The sequence below is a fragment of the Lynx rufus genome, unplaced genomic scaffold (genome assembly GCF_022079265.1).
Source record: "Lynx rufus isolate CCGP_SWC_20201006 ecotype Redwood Valley unplaced genomic scaffold, mLynRuf1.p SCAF_1, whole genome shotgun sequence".
NCBI lineage: Eukaryota > Metazoa > Chordata > Mammalia > Carnivora > Felidae > Lynx > Lynx rufus.
The window spans coordinates 137,075,630-137,097,502 of record NW_025814823.1 but is presented as its reverse complement, the minus strand read 5'-3'; the positions used below and the strand labels follow the sequence as shown (position 1 = coordinate 137,097,502).

The window sequence follows — 21,873 nt, the reverse complement described above, 5'->3', positions numbered from 1 at the left end:
AAGATTGAGAAGCAGAAATGCGAACTCCACGCCTGACATAATTAGAAGAGCAGAAACCTTAAAGCTCACAAGAGATGGAAGTACTGCCAACCACATGGGAGACAGAGAACAGGGTGAGTTCTAGATAAAGCAGTGAGCAGAGAACATTGCTGCCTATCTTAGGAGCCCACAAAGTAGTTCTCAAAGGTGAGGACCACGATCTGAAGTACAAAATCTGAATTCCTGTTTACAACAATGGCAATGGAATTTAGGACTACTAAGGAGAATTCCTCTGGATCCTTTTTGTGGCAAAAGTGAGGCTAACCAAAAACTTACATAGATAAGCCATACTCACAGGAAAGAGTCTGTCACTACGACAGGGGCAGAGAATGAGATTCTTCACTGAAAACTGCCTCCATGTCTATTCCCAGTAGCCAAGGAGAAATAAGGCCTAGGCATTTTTGTAGACAAAACTCAAACATAAAAAAAAGTCCTACTAGTCTAGAACATGACAACATGGCTCTGCTTTCTCCCTGACCTGGATTTTCTGTAAATGGCTGGTGTAAGAAACTTGTCTATCAATGAGTACTCAAAAATGAACCAGCACATGATCTATATAAAGGCACCATGAGGAAAAAGAAGAGCTGCCTTTCAATCAACAAAGGGATGACTGGAAAACCAATAGTAAATGAATATTTTAAAATACATGAATATGTTCAAGTATACATAAGAATACATATTTAAATACATACAGGACTAAAACAAATGTGGGGAGTACGGATGCAGAATGAAGCACAAAGTGTTATGTAGTTGGATAATGAAGACAACGGGAGAAACACTATATATAAGAGAAAGTATGCTTAGTTGCCTTGTCTTTATTATGTGTGGTCAGAAAAACAGCATTTAAAGCTGACAAATAAGCATACTTAAGAAAAAAATGAGTACTATGAAAAGTAACATATCAACCAAAATTGGGTGGTGGAGAGGAGGAAAATGAGAAAAAAGAGGAAATATACTAATTTCAGCATTACTCACAGTAGGGAACTAATAGGTACTGTCAAATTCATTAGAATACTAAGAAGATTAAATCAAGTTATGGTTTTAAAGTAACCACTAATGCAAAAATACAAACCAAAAAAAAAAAAAGAAAACCACCACATGCTAGAAGCAATTTTAAAAGTTGAAAACAAAAACAAAAACAAAACATAACTGAAACCTAAGATTAAATACACCACGTCTATCTAGATGGAGGACATTAAAAGACTAGCAGCATACCGTAAGACAATGTTGAAATCTATGCAGTGTACAAGAGATACACACAAAACAATTCAGAAAAGATGGCAAATAAAAGGATAGGAAAGGATGTGGGAGGCGAATGCAAACCTAATTAAACCAAAGAGGCAAACAAAAACTGGGGTTGCAGGGGTGGGGGGGGGCACCTGGGTGGCTCAATTACGCTTGGTTAAGCATCCAACTTCGGCTCATGTCATGATCTCATGGTTCCTGAGTTTGAGCCCCACATCGGGCTCTGTGCTGACAGCTCAGAGTCTGGGGCCTGCTTCGGATTCTGTGTCTCCCTCTCTCTTTGCCTGTCCATGTTTACAGTCTGTCTCTCAAAAATAAAAACTTTAAAAAAAATTAAAAAAAACCTGGGATGGGGTGGGAGAGATATTAACATTAGACAAGGTAAAATCCCAAAAAGAAGCATTCTAAACAAAACCAAAAGAGGCACTTTGTAATGCGACAGTGACAGACTCACAATGATATATACGTCAATGATAGAGCATAACTATGTATCTAAGCACCAAATGGCATAACTTTTTAACTTTTTAAAAAAATACTTATTTATTTTTGGGAGAGTACAAGCGGGGCAGGGGCAGAGATAGAGGGACAGAGGATCTGAACTGGGCTCTGTGCTGACAGGCTGACAGCAGAGAGCCCGATGCAGGGCTCAAACTCATGAACCATGAGATCATTCCAGGGTTCCAGCTCTAATTGTCCTTCACTGCTATGTGATGGCAGGAAAGTCCTCTCCTCTCTCTGACCTCAGTTGCCTTCATTTGTCCTGAGACACGGAGAGGCTAAAAGATCACTAAAACCTCTTCCAAATAGAGTATTTGGGTCTAAGAAATATACGATGACTCCACTTAAACAGCAAACTGACCCAGGATTCCTCATTCACCTCAAGTAAATTCCACTTTGGAGAGCACTAAGTTAAAGTGTTCTGAAACGTTACATGGTAAAACAATCATTTAAAATTTTCATTTGAATTACTTGACAAATTTCTCTCAGAGTAGAGCTTCCCTCACTTGAGTCTCCACAGAAATCTTGGCCAGCCCCTTCTAAACAGCAATGCATGTTAGGTCCTCAACTGTAAACAAAAACATCCTTTGGAGGCACAGGTGTAGATGTAGGTTGCCATGGCACCAAAGGCATTGGTCTCTTTATGGGAACTTGTTCTTTAGGATACAGTCAGAAGGAAAAAAATAAATAAAAGAACAAATGCAAGTAGTCAAGTCTTCCCACTCCCAATTCACTTATGTACACCCTGAAGCCTTATTACCTGATTCAGAGCTAGTGCCACAGCAAAACAGGATGCTCTCCTGGAGAGGACTTCTCCTTTGATTAGGGCTTCTTCTCTTAATGTAGTACAGATTTTCAAAGATTCAGGGCTATTCTGGCAGGAGACAGGATTGCTCAGTAAATAAATGTCATGTACCTTTAAGTTTAACAAAATGATTGATAGTGCTCAGTATTTCAGATTTCCTTCTAAAAGAATTTCCCAGAGCCTATTTCAACCCATTTAACAGATTAAGCCCCATATACAGGCTACTTGCAAAAAGACCAAGTTATCTATATATTAGCAGTTCAAATCTAAATTAACTTCATTTGTAAAGCTTTTGGTCAATTTTCTGAATTGGGGCCTTTTTACCACCGAGTGTACAAGTCTCTTTGTATCTGGGCAGACTGGTTTCTAGACACAAGTACCACAACGTTAAAACTGTAAAAATTCAGTCTGTTACTCTGTGAAATAACAGAGTAAAGCCCAGCAACACTAAAAAGTTTTTCTGAGGGGATTTCCAATCTGAAAATATCCATGTAAGTCAAATACTTAAAAACGTGAACACTTATATGAATGGAAATGATAGAATCCCATGAAAAGACAAACCTTAAAAAAAATCCAAGAACTAAATGACACACAAACCAGCAGACAGCAGCAGTAAAACTGAATTGTCTTCCCTGGTATATGCTGTAGGTGGATTAGGTTTGTGAGAACAGCATTAGCTTTATATCTATGTATTTCTGTCATGACGCGATCCACAACTCAAAACCCAAAGTAAAACCTGAATTCGATGAGCGAGGACAGTTTCCAGAACTGGCTGGGAATCTATAACGGCTGACTGGTTCAATTTTTCAACTCTCATCTTCAATGAGTGAAACAAGTTATTTTCAGACACAGTACAGGGGAGAAAAGTCCTCCGGCCTTCCTAAGGAGCAGAATTAAATTCTCTCCACTTTAGCACACACTCAGGAAGGCATCTCTAAAAAGGTCAGAAAGCTCAGTAACACAGAGCTGAATAAACTGATGCTCAGGTGTTGTGTGTTTGGCATTCTATTTCATAAAATAAGAAAATGATATGATTGTAAAGGATCACCTAATAATCCAGCAAGGAGCAAACTATAAGACCCTTGGCCAAGTCAAGCTTATGGCTAAAAATGGTTTTCAAAATTTTTAAGGTTTGTAAAAACAAAAACAAAGATAGAATATGTGACAAAGACCATATGTGGTAGAGACTGTACATAGCCTCTAAAGCCTAAAGCGTTTACTATCTGGCCTTTTATAGTAAAAGCTTGGGGCTCTTGAAATCAACCCTTTCATTTCACAAATGAATTACATGACCACTTCAAAGCCAGTGAATGCTAAAGTTGAGACTATATGTTTCTCATTTTCCCAGAAGATTTTTCTTTCCACTATCACCCTACTTACTGCCTCTCTTACTTTGGAAAATTATTGCTACCCTTTTTAGGGAAATGTTTTCATGGACCATGCTCTTCCACCTTACCTGGTGTTCCTTCTTTTCCCCATAAAAAGGTTTTGTTAAGTTTCCGAAGTTTAAATAACACAAATGTCTATAGTAAAGCATGCAACCTTGGTCACTGCACTATATCAGCTGTCATGTATTCACCGATTCATTCACTCAGTAAAGAAGAAATAGTTTCTGTATGTAAAAAACAATCTTGATATAGTAATGACATATGGACTTCTAAGTCACGTTTTCTGTCTTGAAGGAGTTTATCTTAGTGTCACATACACTTATTAAAGATCAAGTATACACCAGGCACTGTTAGGTGCTGGTACAAAAAATGCCTCAAACTTAACCTCCAGTGGGGAGGATGAAACATACATCTAGTTAGAATAACATCAACCAGTGATAAATGTCACATAGGTGATATAAATAGAGCACAATGAAAGGATATTACTTCCAACTCTGAATCACAGAAAATATTCAGATGAAATTAAAGTAGCCCTTGAGTTCACCAAAGAAGGTTGGTCAGATTTCCATGGGAGAGAACTAGAGAGAGGTCTTGTCTCAACGAGTTCAGCATGAGACTGATAGCAAGGGGATCCTTTGCAGACCTTGAACCCAGCCAGCACACTGTTTCTTGTTCTCCCTATCCACAGAATTGCCAAAGAAGAGTGAAAGATGATAAAATTGCTTTCTCCATGATAAAATTGACGTGGCTAACTTGAGTTTTCTAAAAATGAACACATTTAAAATTGAAATATCTGCACCAGATGGAAAAAAAGACTTCAGAGAAACTAAATTATTCTTTGTAGAAAAAAAAAATCCTCTCTCAAACACTACCCACAGTGCTCTAAAAGTTAAGAGAAGACAGTTTTACCAGTTTGTAGCAAATTGCAAAAGCAAGGACATAGGTTTCTTTGTTGAATTTCACATCTTGGTTTTTCATCTCTATCAGCACTTCCAGCGCACCTACCAAAAATGAGAAGTGGGCGGACAGTGTTAAATGCATTCAGGTGAGTTCAGAGTCGTCTACTATTGATTCCCAACATTCTAATTGTTCAGTACCACCTACTGAAAAGTATATTCCAGAAGCAAGTCAAAGCTATCTGTCAAAGTCATTTATCAATTAACTAAATTTCAAAGAAATTATCAAACGATACAGTAAGAACTAATATTTTAAACCTACTTATACTTTCAGCATAAGTAAAATCAGGGTGTTTAGTTTAAGGTATGACATGAGATGCAATAATGTTGTTTTAAACTTAGAAGAATGAAGTCTCCAGAGTTCAGTCATTCATCAAGGATATAAGGATCATTTTTGCATGGTCCATTGTTTTTCCTAACTGCTATATTACCAAAGACAGAATTTTTCAACAAATTCTAATACTCACTTGTATATTTGCCTTTAATAAATAACATATCCATCAAAATATTGAATGATGTGGTGTCTGAGAAGAAACCTCGTAAATGCTAATAAAAAACAAACAAACACAGTTTGGTTAAAAGTTTTTAACTATTGACATATTTTTATAATTCTATCTTCTCTATACAGGACTTATTTTTGCATATACTTTATTCATTTGGTCCCCTGAATTCTCTAATAAATCTCTGATATATCAGGATTTATTTTTCCAAAAAAATTCAAATGCTGCCCACTCTTTGGACTGTCATGTCTTTGGCTGGGCATACAAACGAGGCAAGCAGTATGGCAAGAGCTCTCTGGGTTTCAGAAATACAGTGAAGGACATTTTCATTATACATGGCTCTCCGGTGCTTACAAAAAAAGAAACAAGTCAATTAACTTTGGTAAGGTGGTCCTGCAATGTAGGTGGCAGTATATTAATATGAAAAGGCCAGGGGCACCTGGGTGGCTCAAATGGTTAAGCGTTCGGACTCTGGCTCAGGTTATGATCTCACTGTTTCAAGCCCTGCATCGGGCTCTGTGCTGACAGCTCAGAGCCTGGAGCCTGCTTTGGATTCTGTGTCTCCCTCTCTCTGCCCCTCCCCTGCTCATGTTCTGTCTTTTTCTCTCTCTCTCAAAAATGAATAAATGTCAAAAAAATATGAAAAGGCAGGTATAAGTATGCATGAGGACTAAGCAAGAAGAGTCTTACAAAGCTGTGATGCTCTTTTGGCAAATGAATAATACTCACTTTTTGAAATAATTCACTAGAAGAGTGGTTCTCAACATTTTTAATATCACGATAATGCAACACATGCTATTCAAATATGCCATTAAATGCCTCCTTGCTCTAGTTTGTTCTTATTTTGAAAGCCCACTATGCAGACCCTGTTCTAGGGGCTGAAAATAAAGAAATAATAAACAAGACACATAACCCTGCCCTAACTCTAGTGGGGCTTATAATCTAGTAGAGCTTAAATTCTGGCATGGGAGACGATGAACGAGTAAAACCAGTGAAGAAGTAAAAATGTAATTTCAAGTTATCAATAAGGGCTACGAAGAGCAATGAAGCGGGAAAAAGGGATAGACTAGATGATAGAAGGTCATCAGGAAAGACTTTCTGAGGAGACCTCAATGGAGTAAAGGAGAGCCTTGATGACGAGGGTGTAGACCATTCTAGTCTGAGACCATGGGTGTGGCAGTTCTTGGAATAAGAAAGCCCAAGAGTGGAGTGAGCAAGGGGGATGGCAGGTGATGAGACACTACAAGGGACCTCTAAGTCATGGTCAGGGGTCTGAGTTCTCCTCTGAGTATGATGGGAAGGCCCAGAGCAGCCCTGTCCACAGTGTGAGCCATATATGTGGTTCTACATTTTCAAGTAGCTTCATTAAAAAAAGTAGAAATACAGGAAGTCAGTTTTAATGATGTTACCTAAGCCACTAAATGCAAAATATAATTTCAACATGTAATCAATAAAAAAAATTAAGCACTTTTTCTTTTTTATATCAAGCATGTGAAATCCATCATGCATTCTACCCTTACAGCCCATGTAATTTCAACTAGCCACAGTCCAAGGGCTCCATAGATACATGCAGACAGTGGCTATGATATGGGCAGCACTACAGGGTTCAGGGTAGGGGACACAATAAGAGTGGAAACAGGATTAGTCTTTAATGTCACTGGACTCAAATTCCGTTTAATCTGCTACTCCAGGCAACTTGGTTGTATATGATCATTTCATGCATGGGTCTAAGTTTAAAACAAAAAAACCAAAAAAACAACTGAAGTTGCACTTTCTTTTTGCTTTTTAATCATTAGACTCATGGCTGTCATTACAGTGAAATTTTCATTTTCCTTCATTTTCCTTTAATTACAACACATGATTACTGAAGTCAAACAATACAAAAACATATAAAGTAAAAAGTAAGAATTTCCTGTAACTCTACCCCCTAAAGATAAGCAGTTGGGATTTCATGTAGATCCTTGCAGATTTTTAATAGATATATACTAAAATATAAATATGTATATTTTTCTTTTAGGAAAAATATAGGTTCAAACCAATCCTCATTGTTGTAAAACCCCCTTTTCTCTGGTTACTAACACAGTATGATCCTCTTTCTAAACAATGGGTGTCCTTAAAAGAGGGGAAAGTCAAGAGTTCACAGCTCTACCATGGAAAGAACACTTTAGGGGTGCCTGGGTGGCTCAGTCAGTTAAGTATCTGACTTAGGCTCAGGTCATGATCTCACAGCTTGTGAGTTCGAACCCCGCATCGGGCTCTGTGCTGACAGCTTGGAGCCTGGAGCCTGCTTCGGATTCTGTGTCTCCCTCTCTTTCTGCCCCTCCCCCGCTCGTGCTCTATCTCTCTCTCTCTCAAAAAATAAACAAACATTAAACAAAAAAAAAAAGAAAGAACACTTTATACGAAGAGTACAAAACAGGGGCGCCTGGGTGGCGCAGTCGGTTAAGCGTCCGACTTCAGCCAGGTCACGATCTCGCGGTCCGTGAGTTCGAGCCCCGCGTCGGGCTCTGGGCTGATGGCTCGGAGCCTGGAGCCAGTTTCCGATTCTGTGTCTCCCTCTCTCTGTGGCCCTCCCCCGTTCGTGCTCTGTCTCTCTCTGTCCCAAAAATAAATAAACGTTGGAAAAAAAAAAAAAAAAAAAAAAGAGTACAAAACAGAAACACAATTTAGTAGAGGGTTCCTAAAAATACAAAAGGGTCCCAGGTGGCCAGCCCTGGCCCCAAAATAAATGTTTCTAACCATGTATGAATTTACCATGTGTCTAAGTGCCAGTTTCCTCATCAGTAAAATGGATAGAATGACAGTATCCACCTCACCACGGTCTGTGAGAAATAAATCAAGCAGGTATAGTGCTTAAGCACAGTGCTGAGGACACAGTATATGTTCAATAAATAATTACAGAAATAATTATCATTATTTTTGTCTTTAAGAAAAGAAAATCAGAAGATGTGAAGCTATTCTGAAAACCAGAAAAGCACTATACAAGGTGGCCATCAACAAGAAGTAAATAATATAAAAAGAAAGGAGAATCACAGGTGGGTAACAGGAAAGGCAATCTTAAAATGGCTGCCTGTCTTAAACAATCCCCTGCTAAAAGCTTCTCTGAGAGGTTAGTCCCAGGTCACAACCAAGGAAGGTAGACCCCTTATAATTTGTCCATACATCTCTTCCACACCTGTCCTACACCTCTGTCTGAAAAGAGCAAGGCCTCTTCATAGCAATGGACTCCAAGGAAACCTTAAAATACAGGTAAGAGCTCATTCCTTCAGCTTAGGAACCTTGATCTGAAAAATCTAAGCCAGGAATAATGTAAGAGAGATGCCTTCCCCAACATCACTAAAAACACCCAAGGCTCAGCACAAGGAAATCACACTGACAGGGACAGTAATCGGGAGACAATAACCTGGTCTTTGATGAGTTCCAATGCAGATTCCTCAAGATCCAACTCGTAGCACAACCTCATGAAAAGTGGTCCAAATTTATACTCTCCCAAAGTGACATTTCTGTTCTCTGTATGGTACCTGGTAATGAAAATGATTCAGTGAGTCAAATAGTGAGATGCAGGGAAAAGGACAGACCGACTGTGGCATGTACTCTGGTAGATGCTGGGGACACAATAAAGAACGAGGTACTCTCACAGTCCGGAGGGAGAAAAGTGCAGAAACGAGGATAATCAGAGGAATTCTGGAGTGAAGTATGCCAGACATTTAAATAGAAAGGATTTGTGAGAGGCCCACATGACCACATGAAATCAAAGAATGGAAAAACGTACATTGTAATTATCTTCTCAATATATCAACAAACTGCTAGGATGAGTGCTAGCAAAGGTCAGGGAACAACAGGGCTCTTGCACAGCAAACTCGAGAGAATGGCACTGTGTCTTTGTATGGACCCCATCTAGAGAGGAACGAATCAAAGGAGTGAAGTGATGCTCTGTCCTCCTCAAATGTGACTTCTCCATAGAGGATGACAGACAACCTACAGATGTACTTTACAATTTAGACCCATCGCTGTTTTCCTCTGCTCGGGAAAAGGCATATGTGATCTACCATCACCTAGCTAAACAAATTAAATGCTGTTTTGAAGTTTAGTTTTAGCAAAACGCTAATTTCGGACAGTGACATCTTATACGTGCCTTGAGGTTTCTACAAGCAGTCAGTCCACCAGTTAGGATACAGAACTAAAAATTGCTAGCATAAATTTACTTTCAATAACCAACTCTTTCTGTTTTAGACACGAAGAAGACAATCTGGTGACAAAATAAGTATCGCAAGATTACTTGTAAACCAGATTTTACTAAGACTCATTATGTGAATAAATCACACATACCACGGAGAATAGCTCTGACTTTAAAACCAGAACGCTTTTTAGCCTTCTGCCGAAATCACGGAGGACAGTCACAGTAACATCATGGATAGTGTATCCCAAACATACATAATGCCAAATAGAATGATGATATGTACTTTCAAAGATACACTTCGTAGTCAAATTATAGAAATTATAAAATATATTCAGTGCTTCATTACAAGTTATGAATTAAATTATATCAGTTGTACACCTTAAATATACCTGAGTTTTAGTTGTCAATCATACCTCAGTAATACTAGGGGGGAAAGAATTAGGTTATTTAAAGGCAATATAGTACGTGACTAAGGATTTTTAGATTCTGATTCCAAGCTGACAGTTCAAATCCCATTTCTTTTACTTACTAACTGTATAACCAGGAGCAAATAAGTTAACCACTCCATGCCTCAGTTTCTTCATTTGTAAATGGAGATAAAAGTTCAACTCAAAGTTTTTGTAACGATTAATTAAGATGGCATGCCTACTAGCACACGGAAAATCTGCCATTTGTGTCAGCTCTTATAAAATATAAGGCATGCTGTGGAAAAGATCTTTAAAAATCAATACATTCCAAAAATAGTGTCATGAAAAATTTGTGCCAGATTAAAAATAAAATAATGCAAAAACAAAAGTTTTCCCAATTTAGAGAACATTTACACTAATAAAAGCGCTAGAAATTCACAAAGATAAAGTATTACCTCTTCTTGACAAGAAATGTTCAAATCAGAGAATCTAAAATACCCCTAATAAACCACACACCAGCATGTGGTCAAGGCTATGGGGGGGATTAAGTTGCTCCTCACTTTTGACTCCATAAAGAGCTTATGTTCTAGCTCATTACTCTTCCTCCCCAGTAGTGGGGTGCCTGTGTCAGCAAGACAGAGAACAGGTTGGTTAGGCCATGGACCTGCCCATTTTCCCACTTTTCCAGCTGTCCACCAGTAGAGGGAAGAGACAGCAACTGGGCAGAGTTATTAGCAATGATTTAGATTTGGGTAGTAAAAACTGACAATAAAACAAGCCAGAGGGTCTAATATGATTCATCTTTGTGAAACTGAGATAGTATTAGGATTCCTAATGCCATGCAAATGTAAATTAGCATAACTCTTTTGGAAAATAATCTGGCATTTGTATCAACAAATTTTAAAACGTTCATATTCTCTGATCATCTCCAAAACAGAAAGAGTATGTTTTATGCATAGAGTTGCTCATCACGGCATTATTCATACTGATGAAAATATCAAAAATCAGACATTCAACAAGAGGGGCACCTGACATACAATGGAATATTATAAAGTCATTAAAATATAACTCCTAAGGTATATTAACAAAAAAACTATGCTGTAATACTAAGTAGAAAACGCTATCATTATATATACAGTAATTATTAGGAAAGTATAAATAAACCCTATCAAAACCATACAATCTTTGCACGTAAAAAATTAGTGAGAAAATGGGGATGTCTGGTGGCTCAGTCAGCTAAGTATCCAGCCTCGACTCAGGTCATGATCTTGTGGTTTGTGGATTCGAGCTCTGCATCAGGCTCTGTGCTGACAGCTCAGAGCCTGGAGCCTACTTCAGATTCTGTCTCTCTTTCTCTCTGCCCCTCCCCGACTTACGCTCTGCCTGCCTCCCCGCTCAAAAATAAACAGTGAAAAAAAGTTTAAAAAAAAACAGTGACAAAATGTATCAAATATCAACAGTGGTTGATCCATCCGGAGGTGGAACTGTTGCTCCTCCCTGCTGAGTGTGGGAGTGCCAGGTAACTTGCCTTGACCAAGACAATGTGACAGAAGTGAAGCTGTGCCAGTTCCAGGCAGCTTTACAAGGCCTGCAGCTTCCACTTGTGCAGGGTGCTAGTGCAGCCCAGGCTACACTCATGAACGACAAGACACTCCAAAGAGAGAGGGGTCACGCGGACTCAGGCATCAGAAATACAAGTAAAGCCTCTTGGACCTTCCAGCTCAGACCAGCCAGCAGCTGACCATAGAGGAGCAAGTGACTTTAGCAGACACTAATACAGAACTAGCAGGCCTCAATTCCTGACCCACAGAAATAATAGATAATAGATAATAATAGATAACAGAAAAAAAACAGTTATCATGTTCTGGTGTGCAACAAGAGACAACAGAAATAGCAGAATCTGTGATGTATTTCTTCTACTTTTTTGGTGTTTCTCAAACTTTTAATGGATTGTGTGTAATTTTATGTTTTTTCCTTTTAAAGATAACATTAATTTTTCATATTATAAAATTGATAATGCCCACTGTAGACAAGTTTGAGAGACTAAAAAAAAATACATATTTAAACCAAAAAATATGTGTAATTCCCAGAGAACCACAATTAACTTTTGGTACATACTCTTCCAGTATTCTACATATGAATACACTTATACTACTCTCTCTACATTATAAATGCAGGTCCACGTGTAGAAACCTATCTTTCAAGAATCGGTTCATACACTTCCCGAGTAAGTGAAACCTTTGCTAGGTTTCCTAACAGCAGACTATGATTACACGGGAATTCCCCTGACGTGGGAAAATGACAATGGATCAGAGAAAGAGACATTTGCCGTGAGGAGACAGATGATCGCGGAGTCCATGAAGTGGTCCAAGCGAGAGATGACGAGGCCTGAGCTAAGACACTGGTAACGAGGACAGAGAGAGGAAGGCCAGAGATGAGAGATACCAGGGAAGTGGAAGCAGTAGGATTTCTCATCCTGTCAGGGAGGAGAGCAAGTAAGGTTAGAGGAAAGAGGCTCCCAGTTATCCATCCTGAGGGGTCAGTACGACAGAAAATAGTAAAAAGAAGCAATTTGTGTGAGTTGAATGTGAAGACCTAGGGGATATGTAAGTGGACTTCATCAGGCTGGTGATTTCTTAGGACATGAATTCTGGTTTTCTATCCTTAGTACCTGGCATATAGAAGGAATCCAGGAAGCGACTGCTAAGTGAACATAAATGTCTGGAGCTGGGGCAGGCATGTGGACATGAGATTTGAAAGTCATCAATGCATAGTTGCCAGCTGAATGCATGTTAAATGGATGAGATTCTTCAGGAAAAAGAAAGAAGAAACCAAACCTGGCAGAATTGTACAGAAATGCCTCACCTGTAAATGACATTTTTAGCCAGTTCCACATCATCCCGGGTATCACACAAATGAAGGAAGGTTTTCAACTCGTCCTTCAAGATGAGCTTATTCTGGGCCAATTTCTCTTTCATGTTTCTCAGGTAGGTTGCTGGAAGAAAGCATAGTGTGGTGGCCGTCACTCAGGCTGACTGGGACTGTCAGGAGTCTGACCTCAGGGAGAAGGGGAAGCTGGATTCTGGCACACTGCAAAGAGGCACTGAGAGGGGCTCCCATCACTGACTAGTGTCCTTAAGAGCAGTATCACAGAAGGTCTATGAAGCAAACCATCTGTGCTACAGGAGCACAGGGTGGGGGCCCACTCAAAACTTTCTAACATACAATCTTTGAGGGTAAAAACACAGGAATATGCAATTTTGACTACCTGGGTGATCCTTCTGCACACTAAAGTTTTAAGAACTATGTCCCAGAGGCTTAGTCCAAAAAACTATCGACAGGTGATCCATTAGGAAAAAAAAAATGCAACCAAGACATCTAAACCAACAATTGGCAGGGTATCTAGCAGGAAAACTGAAAGGAAAATGTGTACTGAAGATGGGTTTGCCCCAGTGGTTGACCCACACGATTTAGCAATATTTCAAGTCTCTTGCACTTGGTTCAACTCTACCTTTCATTTCTCTTGCTCTCCCTACTCAGTTATTAGACAGCATGACACAGTACTACATAATGCACACAGGGTAAAAAAACCCATCCTCTCAACAGCAGCAAACATTCTTGGTAACAGAATCATTTCAAAATGCTTATACTTATCTCTGTCCCGTCTTGTATCTGATCAACTGTGGAGACAAACACCAAAAGGAAACACTGCTTCTTGGCATTAGGAAGGGATCAGATTCTCAGCAGAATGGGAGGTGAGATGCAAGCCCAGCACTAAAGAAGCATCTGCTTTCTAGAAGGCAGAGCTGTTCTCAGTATCAGGAGCTGCCAAGAAAAGTCTACGGGTTTTGCTCCAAGGCCCAGAGCTTTGAAGGAAGGCTGCTTAAAGGAATGGCACAATATGTATTAAAACACAAGACTGGGAAGCTGAGGCAGACACTGTTCTCAATTTAAAGAAAAGAAGGTCCACCTGGTTTAAGTTAATACTGTGGACCATCCAATCTTTATTTGCAGAGCCAGATCATGGTTAAAGGTTTTAGAGGTGGAGAGGCCTGGACTATAAGCTAGGCTCTGCTACTTGCACGCTATGGAGAGACCCTTGTCTGTTAGACTTGATTCCACGTGTAAAGTGAGAATCGTGGGAGCTACCTCATGAGGTATCCTGACATAATGTACGTTAAGCATTTAGCACAGGACAAATCATTTTTTGTTCTCATTTTCATTCCATCACTTATTAGATTTAAGAGAATTTATACTATTAACTGTTTCTAAACAATTTCTAATCTAAATAATTCTAATGGGATGACTTACACTTTTCAATAAGCCTTAAGAATCCAAAATTTCAACAGTATAATTTGCACTTTCAAACAAATAATCAAGATTTAAGTGTTTGTGAGCAACACAACGAAGGCTAAGGCAGGGTTCCCGTCCTGACAGAACTTAATCTATTTGAAAAAACATGACACAGTTACGCAAAGCTATCTGAAAACAATGACTGAGGGGCACATGAGTGGCTCAGTCAGTTAAGCGTCCGACTTCTGCTCAGGTTATAATCTCACGGTTTGTGAGTTCAAGCCCCGCGTCAGGCTCTGTGCTGACAGCTCTGAGCCTGGAGCCTGCTGTGGATTCTGTGTCTCCTTCTCTGCCCCTCCCCTCGCTCGCAATCTGTCTCTCTCACTCAAAAATAATAAACATTAAAAAAATTTTTTTTGAAAACAATTACTGAGGGAGTGACAGGTGACCAACTATATAAATAGAAAGAAATCAGGGTGGCAGAAATAGACCAGGTTTGGCAGATGTGGAAAGGTACCAGAAAGGAAGTGGCTGGATAGGGTTGGAGAAACTCAGGAGAGGGGATCATTCTTGGTATAAGAATCAGCACGAACAATAGCATAGAACTGGGCACAGGGGAAGGTGGTGAGGGAAGAACTGTGATTACATTAACAGGAAATCATACTGGACTCCATAAAGGGTAAGGGGCCCATTATGGAGGAGCTGGGAAGCTGGTGGCAGTGCGTGGGTGGCTGTGTGGGGGGGGAATGTACACAATATGGTATAGGACAGAGGACCACTGTCGGTTCTTATAGTGAAGAAATGTTAACAGGATTTTTATAAATATCAATCTGACCATGGAGTAGACTGGCACTCATTACATTAACTGCCTTTCAGAACATATGCTCAATTGTGACAGCTTTAGAAACACTACAACAATTGGATGTAACTAAAAAATGACATGAGGCCCTAACTGCCAACTTCACAAAGCTCCAAAAGTGATGAGTAAAAAGAAGACTGAAGTAAAATCCAGGCTGAGTAAAATCAGAAGTAAAATGTCCACTGGAGATTAACATATTCTCCCTCACTCTGAAGGCTTATCTACTCATTCCATAGGTGGTATGATGTATATGAATAGAAAAGTGGTGAAGAAAAACTGATTTCTGGAGGGCTAGAAGCAGTGTTTATTACGTGCCCATAAACATTTGACAGTGAGAGGAAGGAGATCTGAGAAATTTAGAAGGAACAAACTAAACTATTAACAAAGGGAAGTCTTGCTACGCTTATCAAGGAATTTAAAGTACCGGAAAAAATGTGGAGAGAGGGAATGAATTCAACAAGAGTTCTCAGATGCTGACAGGAATAAGAACTAGGATAGTAGTGTGTTTTCAGCTTTTTGTAATAAAAATTTTCAAACATACCCCAAAACAGAAAGAGACAGTATAATGACCTCTCATGTGCCCATCACCTGGGTTCCAAAATGACCAATATTTTGCTAATTAAAAAAAAAAAATGTTTTACCCTATTGACTTTTTCACAGAGTAGAAAAATATGAAAATGCATCATCCCACAAGATGGTTTTGTTTCGCTGTGTTTCATTTGTGTATAGATATGTATGTGTACAGTGGGGATGCAATGCAAAATGTACTTTTTACTCAGAGGTGTAGCAAAAAATGTTAAAGCCAGTCATCTTGAGCAGTTCTTCTCAGACCTTACTGTGCATATTAATAGTCTGGGCTTTAAGTTGGACATCTATATGAAACTCCCAGTTGCTGCTAATCCTTGACCTTTAGTTTAGGTGGCAGGGATCTGAGGGAACTCGTTCCAACACGAGTTTTAGTATTTCTCTGGGATCCTGGGAAAAGTGACAAGAGGAGAGCTGTAGGCTCTGTAGTAGCAGAAAGTGAGATGAAAAGTACGTTTAAGAGTAGACTAGGAAATCAAGAATAAACTATGACATAAGGTCATTAGAGGAGACCAAAAGGATAAAGACAAAAAAAAAAAAACAAAAAAAACAAAAACCTGAATGAGACATCGATGAAAGAACCAACAAAATAGATTCAATTACCTTTAGTACCAGGAAGATGATTTGCAATAACCACCTTCTTATGCTGAAATTCTTTTAATTTCACAACATTATCTGTAAGTAGGTATCTTTTAGCTACAAATAAAAGAAAAAAGCAAAATCATTTTAATTCCTTTTTTAAAAAATTTTTTTTTTTTAACATTTATTTATTTTTAAGACAGGGAGAGACAGAGCATGAACAGGGGAGGGTCAGAGAGAGGGAGACACAGAATATGAAGCAGGTTCCAGGCTCTGAGCGGTCAGCACAGAGCCCGACGCGGGGCTAGAACTCACGGACCGCAAGATCATGACCTGAGCCGAAGTCGGCCACCCAACCGACTGAGCCACCCAGGCGCCCCTCATTTTAATTCTTTTATAGTTAGTGAAGAACATGAATAGAGGTTGATTGTCTCTGGGGCGCCTGGGGGCTTAGTTAAGCCTCCGACTTCGACTCAGGTTATGATCTCACAGTTAGAGCCCCAAATCGGGCTCACGGCTGTCAGTACAGAGCCTTCTTCGGATCCTCTCTCCCCCTCTCTCTCTGCCCTTCCCTGCGTGTGCTCTCTCTCAAAAATAAATAAAACATTAAATTTTTTTTTTTTAAAAAGTGTTGTCTATTTATGAGAAGGCACTCCAGAGAAGTGGTTACAGTAGGAATATACTGTTGCGCTGCCTGAGGGCAAATCTCTCCTCTACCAGATTCCTCTGACCTTGGGCTAATTACTTGGCCTTGCTGTTTCCATCTTTGTAAACCAAGAAAAGAATGGTAACTCTCTCATTGGGTGGTTTCAAGAGAAAAGGAATATACTTAAAATGCAGAGTAATAGCTGACACTAAGTGTCAAATATTTTATTATCACTCACCAGCATAATGAAATTTAATCATTCCCGTAAAGCTATTAATGGACAATCTTACAAATGAAGACACCTGCTCAAGGTCTTTTAGACTGTTAGCTCTCCAGTTGGGACACCAAACTCAGTCTAAGACCTCGACTCCCAAACTTTGCAGAACAGTACACCCAAGGGGGAGAGGGATTTCCAAACAACAGCGTCGCCCCATCTGAAGGACTACTATAGCCCCCAGGTCAAGACCCCAGCCTGGCTGTCCTCTGGTTCCCAGCAAAGGGGCTTCGACGACACCGAAGGGCCAGTGCTGTACACGCGCGCAACCAAAGGGCACAAGAGCATAGGCTGCTCCAGGCCAGTGAGCGACTGAGGCAGGAGCTTTTATTTCCCCCAAAAGCGATGCCTGTTAAGGTGTCAATCTCCCTTCTTTCCCATTCCTCCCCTCCTTCACGACCAGAAGCCCGCGGATACCTCCGAGAGGGCAGCGGCAGCATGTGGAGCCTGAGCCTCCCACCCCGGGAGACACGGAACTCTGCAGCGTAAACAGCAAAACGTGACTCGGCCGCCGAAATGCAGCAGCCATGTTATCCTGGGCCGCAACAACTACGGGCGCCGGGGAAGGGGGCGGAGCATTAGCCTGTGACCCCACCCCTTCCTTTCCCTCAACCCCTGGGCGTTCTTCCTCTTGGTATGCTCCAAGATGGCAGCCCCCATAGTGAGGTGCCTGTTTCTTCTGGCGCGGAGAGTGTCTCTGCCTCCAATCTCCCTGGCAGGTTTGTGGCTGCTTTCCTTTTGTGGGGTACTTCATTAGGCACCTGAACACTCTTCCTTAAGTCAAAGGAGCTGTGGGTTTTCATCAGGACAGGAAAGGCTTCTGGGTTCTAGTTGCTAGAGAAACCGTTTGGAGCGTTGGGTAGCACAGAAGGGGGAAGGTAAGGCCACCGACCTGTATGCTTGCCTAGAATAGTGCCTGCCAGCCCAAAAGTGCGAAGAGTAGAGGAAGTCATGGCATGAGGGCTCTTACCTGTGATTTGCAGGGTTTGTATTAGGGTGGTCGTCTCTTCACTGACCATGAAGAGCCCAAATGTGCCCACCCCAGAGCTAGAACTTTTCCTCCCCGCTTAAGTGTTCTTGGAGGGGCGTCGAAAACCTCACCACCTCACACTTGACTAGACCTTTCATTTCCACATGGGATAAGTATTTCAGTACTAATTTCGCATTACTTAATGATCTGGGGCACAACTTTTGAATGACATTTCTATGCCACAGTTTTCCATGTGTAGAGACAATAGGCACTTCTGAAGTACCTTTGAACAAGTCAGGGATTAGGGACATGATACCAGGCAGTTGAAAATTTGTGTTTAAGTTTTGACTCCTCCCTTACCCATCACAGTCCATTAACACTTTTTTATGTCTTATGCAATTTTATACTGTATTCTTAACAGTATGATTAAATGACTAAAATGCAGTAATCACAGTTGATGTTTCCAACATACCTCCTCTAACTCCTGTTAAAAACCAGCACATACACTGTTGTTCACACTTGTTTAGCAACAGCCATTAACTATGGGCATGAAACCTCATTGATAGCCACCAGGTTTTCTGAGAATTAATTGGTTGACCTGCAGGTGAAAGTGTTTAGTGCCGCATGTTAAGTAAAGTATGTACAGTACCTGGCATCTCATTAAGAATTAGCTGCTGTACCTATTTGCTAGCATGTTTAATTATGGTGGTTACTAAATGCTTTTCAATTTAAACAAGACCTTGAATTGCTTATCAGGGAGACCATCATGGTTGCATTGTGTTTGGGGCAATCATTCTGATAAGGGAATGGAAATTAGGTAAGGGTGACTTACGAGAATTTTTAGTTAGCATTTGTTCTTAAACTGGTGAACGTGTAATTTACACCTGTGTTCTTCCATTGTGGTAGCTACTAGCTACTTGTGGCTATTGAGATTAAATTCAATTTTAGTCACACATTTTTTAAATGTTTAGTAGAGACCTATGCTTGGTGGCTATAGCTCAGAACATTTCCATCATTATAGGAAGTTCTATTGAATAAGCACTAGGTTAGACCATAGAAGAAAGGAGTCTTGAAACGAGTAACTGGAAACTGTAAGGCAAGTAATAGAATTATGTAGGAACTTCAGTCAGGAAAGACATACTATGTGATTTCACTCCTGTGTGCAATTTAAGATACAAAAAAACATATCAGCATAGGGGAAGGGAAAAAAAAGAGGGAAGCAAACTGTAAGAGACTCTTAACTAGAGAGAACAAACCGGGTTGATGGAGGGAGGCGAGTGCAGATGGGCTAAATGGGTGATGGGTATCAAGGAGGGTACTTGTGATGAGCACTGGGTGTTTTAAGTGATCACTAAATTCTACACCTGAAACCAGTTTTACTCTATGTTAACTAAGAATTTAAATAAAAACTTGAAATAAAAAAGTACCTAAGATAGTGCATTATAACCCATTCAGGATTTGAAAATGCTGATAAGGAGCTTGACTATTAAGTCATCAAAATATTTTGAGCCATTACAGGGTAAGAGAGGAAAAAAATATACTTAGCACAAATTAGAAAAGTGATTTAAATACCTGAAGAGGGGAGTACCTGGGTGGCTCAGTCAGTTAAACATCTGAATCTTGGTTTTGGCTTGGGGATGTGATCTCACAAACCGTGACATCGAGCCGCACATTGGGCTCTGTACTGACTCTGCAGAGCCTGCTTGGGATTCTCCCTCTCTCTCTGTCCATCTGCCCCTGCCCCGACATAAATAAGCTTTAAAAAAAAAAAGTATTTTAAAAATAAATAACACATGAATAGGGTAGAGAAAAGAAATTTACTGGGTACCTACTACATAGTGAACATTAAACACATAATGTGCCCTTATTTAAACTGATCAAGGTAGGCGCTGTCTTTTGTATCATGAAAGGAGCTCAGCTTGTGCAACTTGCCCCCATTTCATACCATTTCTTAGCAAGCCAAGGATTCCAACTTAAGATTTTGTGACTCTAAAAGGCTATCTGTATCGACAGTCACACTGCTTTTCTTTGGATGGTAAACATGTTTGGAGACATTGGTCTAAAGGCCAAAGTAACTACAAAATGACTAAGAATATAGATACAGCCAATCACTTTTCACTAAACGTTGAGATTCTGGTCCTTGGAGGTACCTTTTTAGGATTAAACGGAGAAATTACTTCTTATAGTGGATAGTTATTTTAGAGAATATGGTTGCCACCAAAGCTAACTGGCTGAAGGATAATTAAGTTCAAGAAAGGTTTGTAAATACTGCTGGGTGGACTATTCAGAGCGGAATTTACAGACTCAGACACCTAAACCTAAACCTGTGAGGCTCTTACTGTCTTTAAAAGGCTTACAGAAACATTCTTTAAAGAATGTTTGTTTTAAGGTGCACTGATTTCCTATTGTAGTTTTAACAAATTACTACAGGGGCGCCTGGGTGGCGCAGTCGGTTAAGCGTCCGACTTCAGCCAGGTCACGATCTCGCGGTCCGTGAGTTCGAGCCCCGCGTCGGGCTCTGGGCTGATGGCTCAGAGCCTGGAGCCTGTTTCCGATTCTGTGTCTCTCTCTCTCTCTGCCCCTCCCCCGTTCATGCTCTGTCTCTCTCTGTCCCAAAAAAATAAATAAAAAACGTTGAAAAAAAAAATTAAAAAAAAAACAAATTACTACAAATAAAGTGGTATAAAACAATACAACTATTACAGTTCTGTAGGTCACAAGTCTGACAGAGGGTCTTGCTATGTTGAAATCAGGGTGTTGAAAGGGACAGGTTCCTTGCAAATTCTGTAGGGGACAATCTGTTTCCAGGTCTTGTCCCTCTTCATGAAACCACTTGAAATCCTTGGCTGATGCTCCCCTTTTTCAAATACATTTAACACGAGTAAGAGCAAGTCACATCTTTACATCACTCCATCCTTCCTTCATCTCGGTATCTGTCTTTTCCACTTTTATTTATTTATTTTTTTAATTTTTTTTTTAATTTTAACGTTTATTTATTTTTGAGACAGAGAGAGACAGAGCCATGAATGGGGAAGGGTCAGAGAGAGAGAGGGAGACACAGAATCTGAAACAGGCTCCAGGCTCTGAGCTGTCAGCACAGAGCCCGACGCGGGGCTTGAACTCACGAACCGCGAGATCATGACCTGAGCTGAAGTCGGACGCTTAACCGACTGAGCCACCCAGGCGCCCCTCTTTTCCACTTTTAAAGACCTTGTGATTACACTGGGCCCACCTGGATAAGCCGATATAGTCGCCTCATTTTAAGATCAGATGATTTGTGATCTTAATTCTATCTGTAACCTTAATCCCCCTTAGCTATTACCCTAACATATTCGTAGGTTTGGGAGAGTAAGACATGGACATCTTTTGGAGGGACGTGATTCTGCCTACCAAATTTGGCCACACATTTCTACATTTATTATTTGTTTCTATTGGTCTAGGAAAGTTTTCTATTTGCTAAATTTAAATTCTTCATCCTTATACCCTTATCCTTTTGTTCTACACTCAATGGAGATGGAAAGTGATTAGTTACTTTCTTAAAAAGCAAACATTAAATAGTTCATATATATAAATAGTTCATATATAATAGTTCAGCTTACCTTTTGTAGATTTACTAGTCCTTATTTGTTTTTTTGTTTTCAGTTCATGT

At 40.0% G+C, this 21,873-nt stretch overlaps 2 protein-coding genes across 2 annotated transcripts in view; one reads left to right on the top strand and one right to left on the bottom strand.

Annotated features, from left to right (window-relative positions):
- The window catches only part of PTCD2 (pentatricopeptide repeat domain 2), a gene marked incomplete at its 5' end in the record, with an annotated part of 32,359 nt that extends 14,525 nt beyond the window's left edge, over nt 1–17,834 (bottom strand). Inside the window, 7 exons of the mRNA XM_047076398.1 lie at nt 2,543–2,698; nt 4,885–4,976; nt 5,399–5,477; nt 8,835–8,952; nt 12,884–13,013; nt 16,359–16,451; nt 17,672–17,834. Coding sequence (XP_046932354.1) covers nt 2,543–2,698; nt 4,885–4,976; nt 5,399–5,477; nt 8,835–8,952; nt 12,884–13,013; nt 16,359–16,451; nt 17,672–17,834 — 831 coding nt within the window. The remainder of the gene's footprint in view (nt 1–2,542; nt 2,699–4,884; nt 4,977–5,398; nt 5,478–8,834; nt 8,953–12,883; nt 13,014–16,358; nt 16,452–17,671) is intronic.
- A 66-nt stretch (nt 17,835–17,900) lies between these two features.
- The window catches only part of MRPS27 (mitochondrial ribosomal protein S27), an 87,502-nt gene continuing 83,529 nt past the window's right edge, over nt 17,901–21,873 (top strand). The window contains exon 1 of the mRNA XM_047087812.1: nt 17,901–17,973. Within this exon, the coding sequence (XP_046943768.1) occupies nt 17,901–17,973 (73 nt within the window). The remainder of the gene's footprint in view (nt 17,974–21,873) is intronic.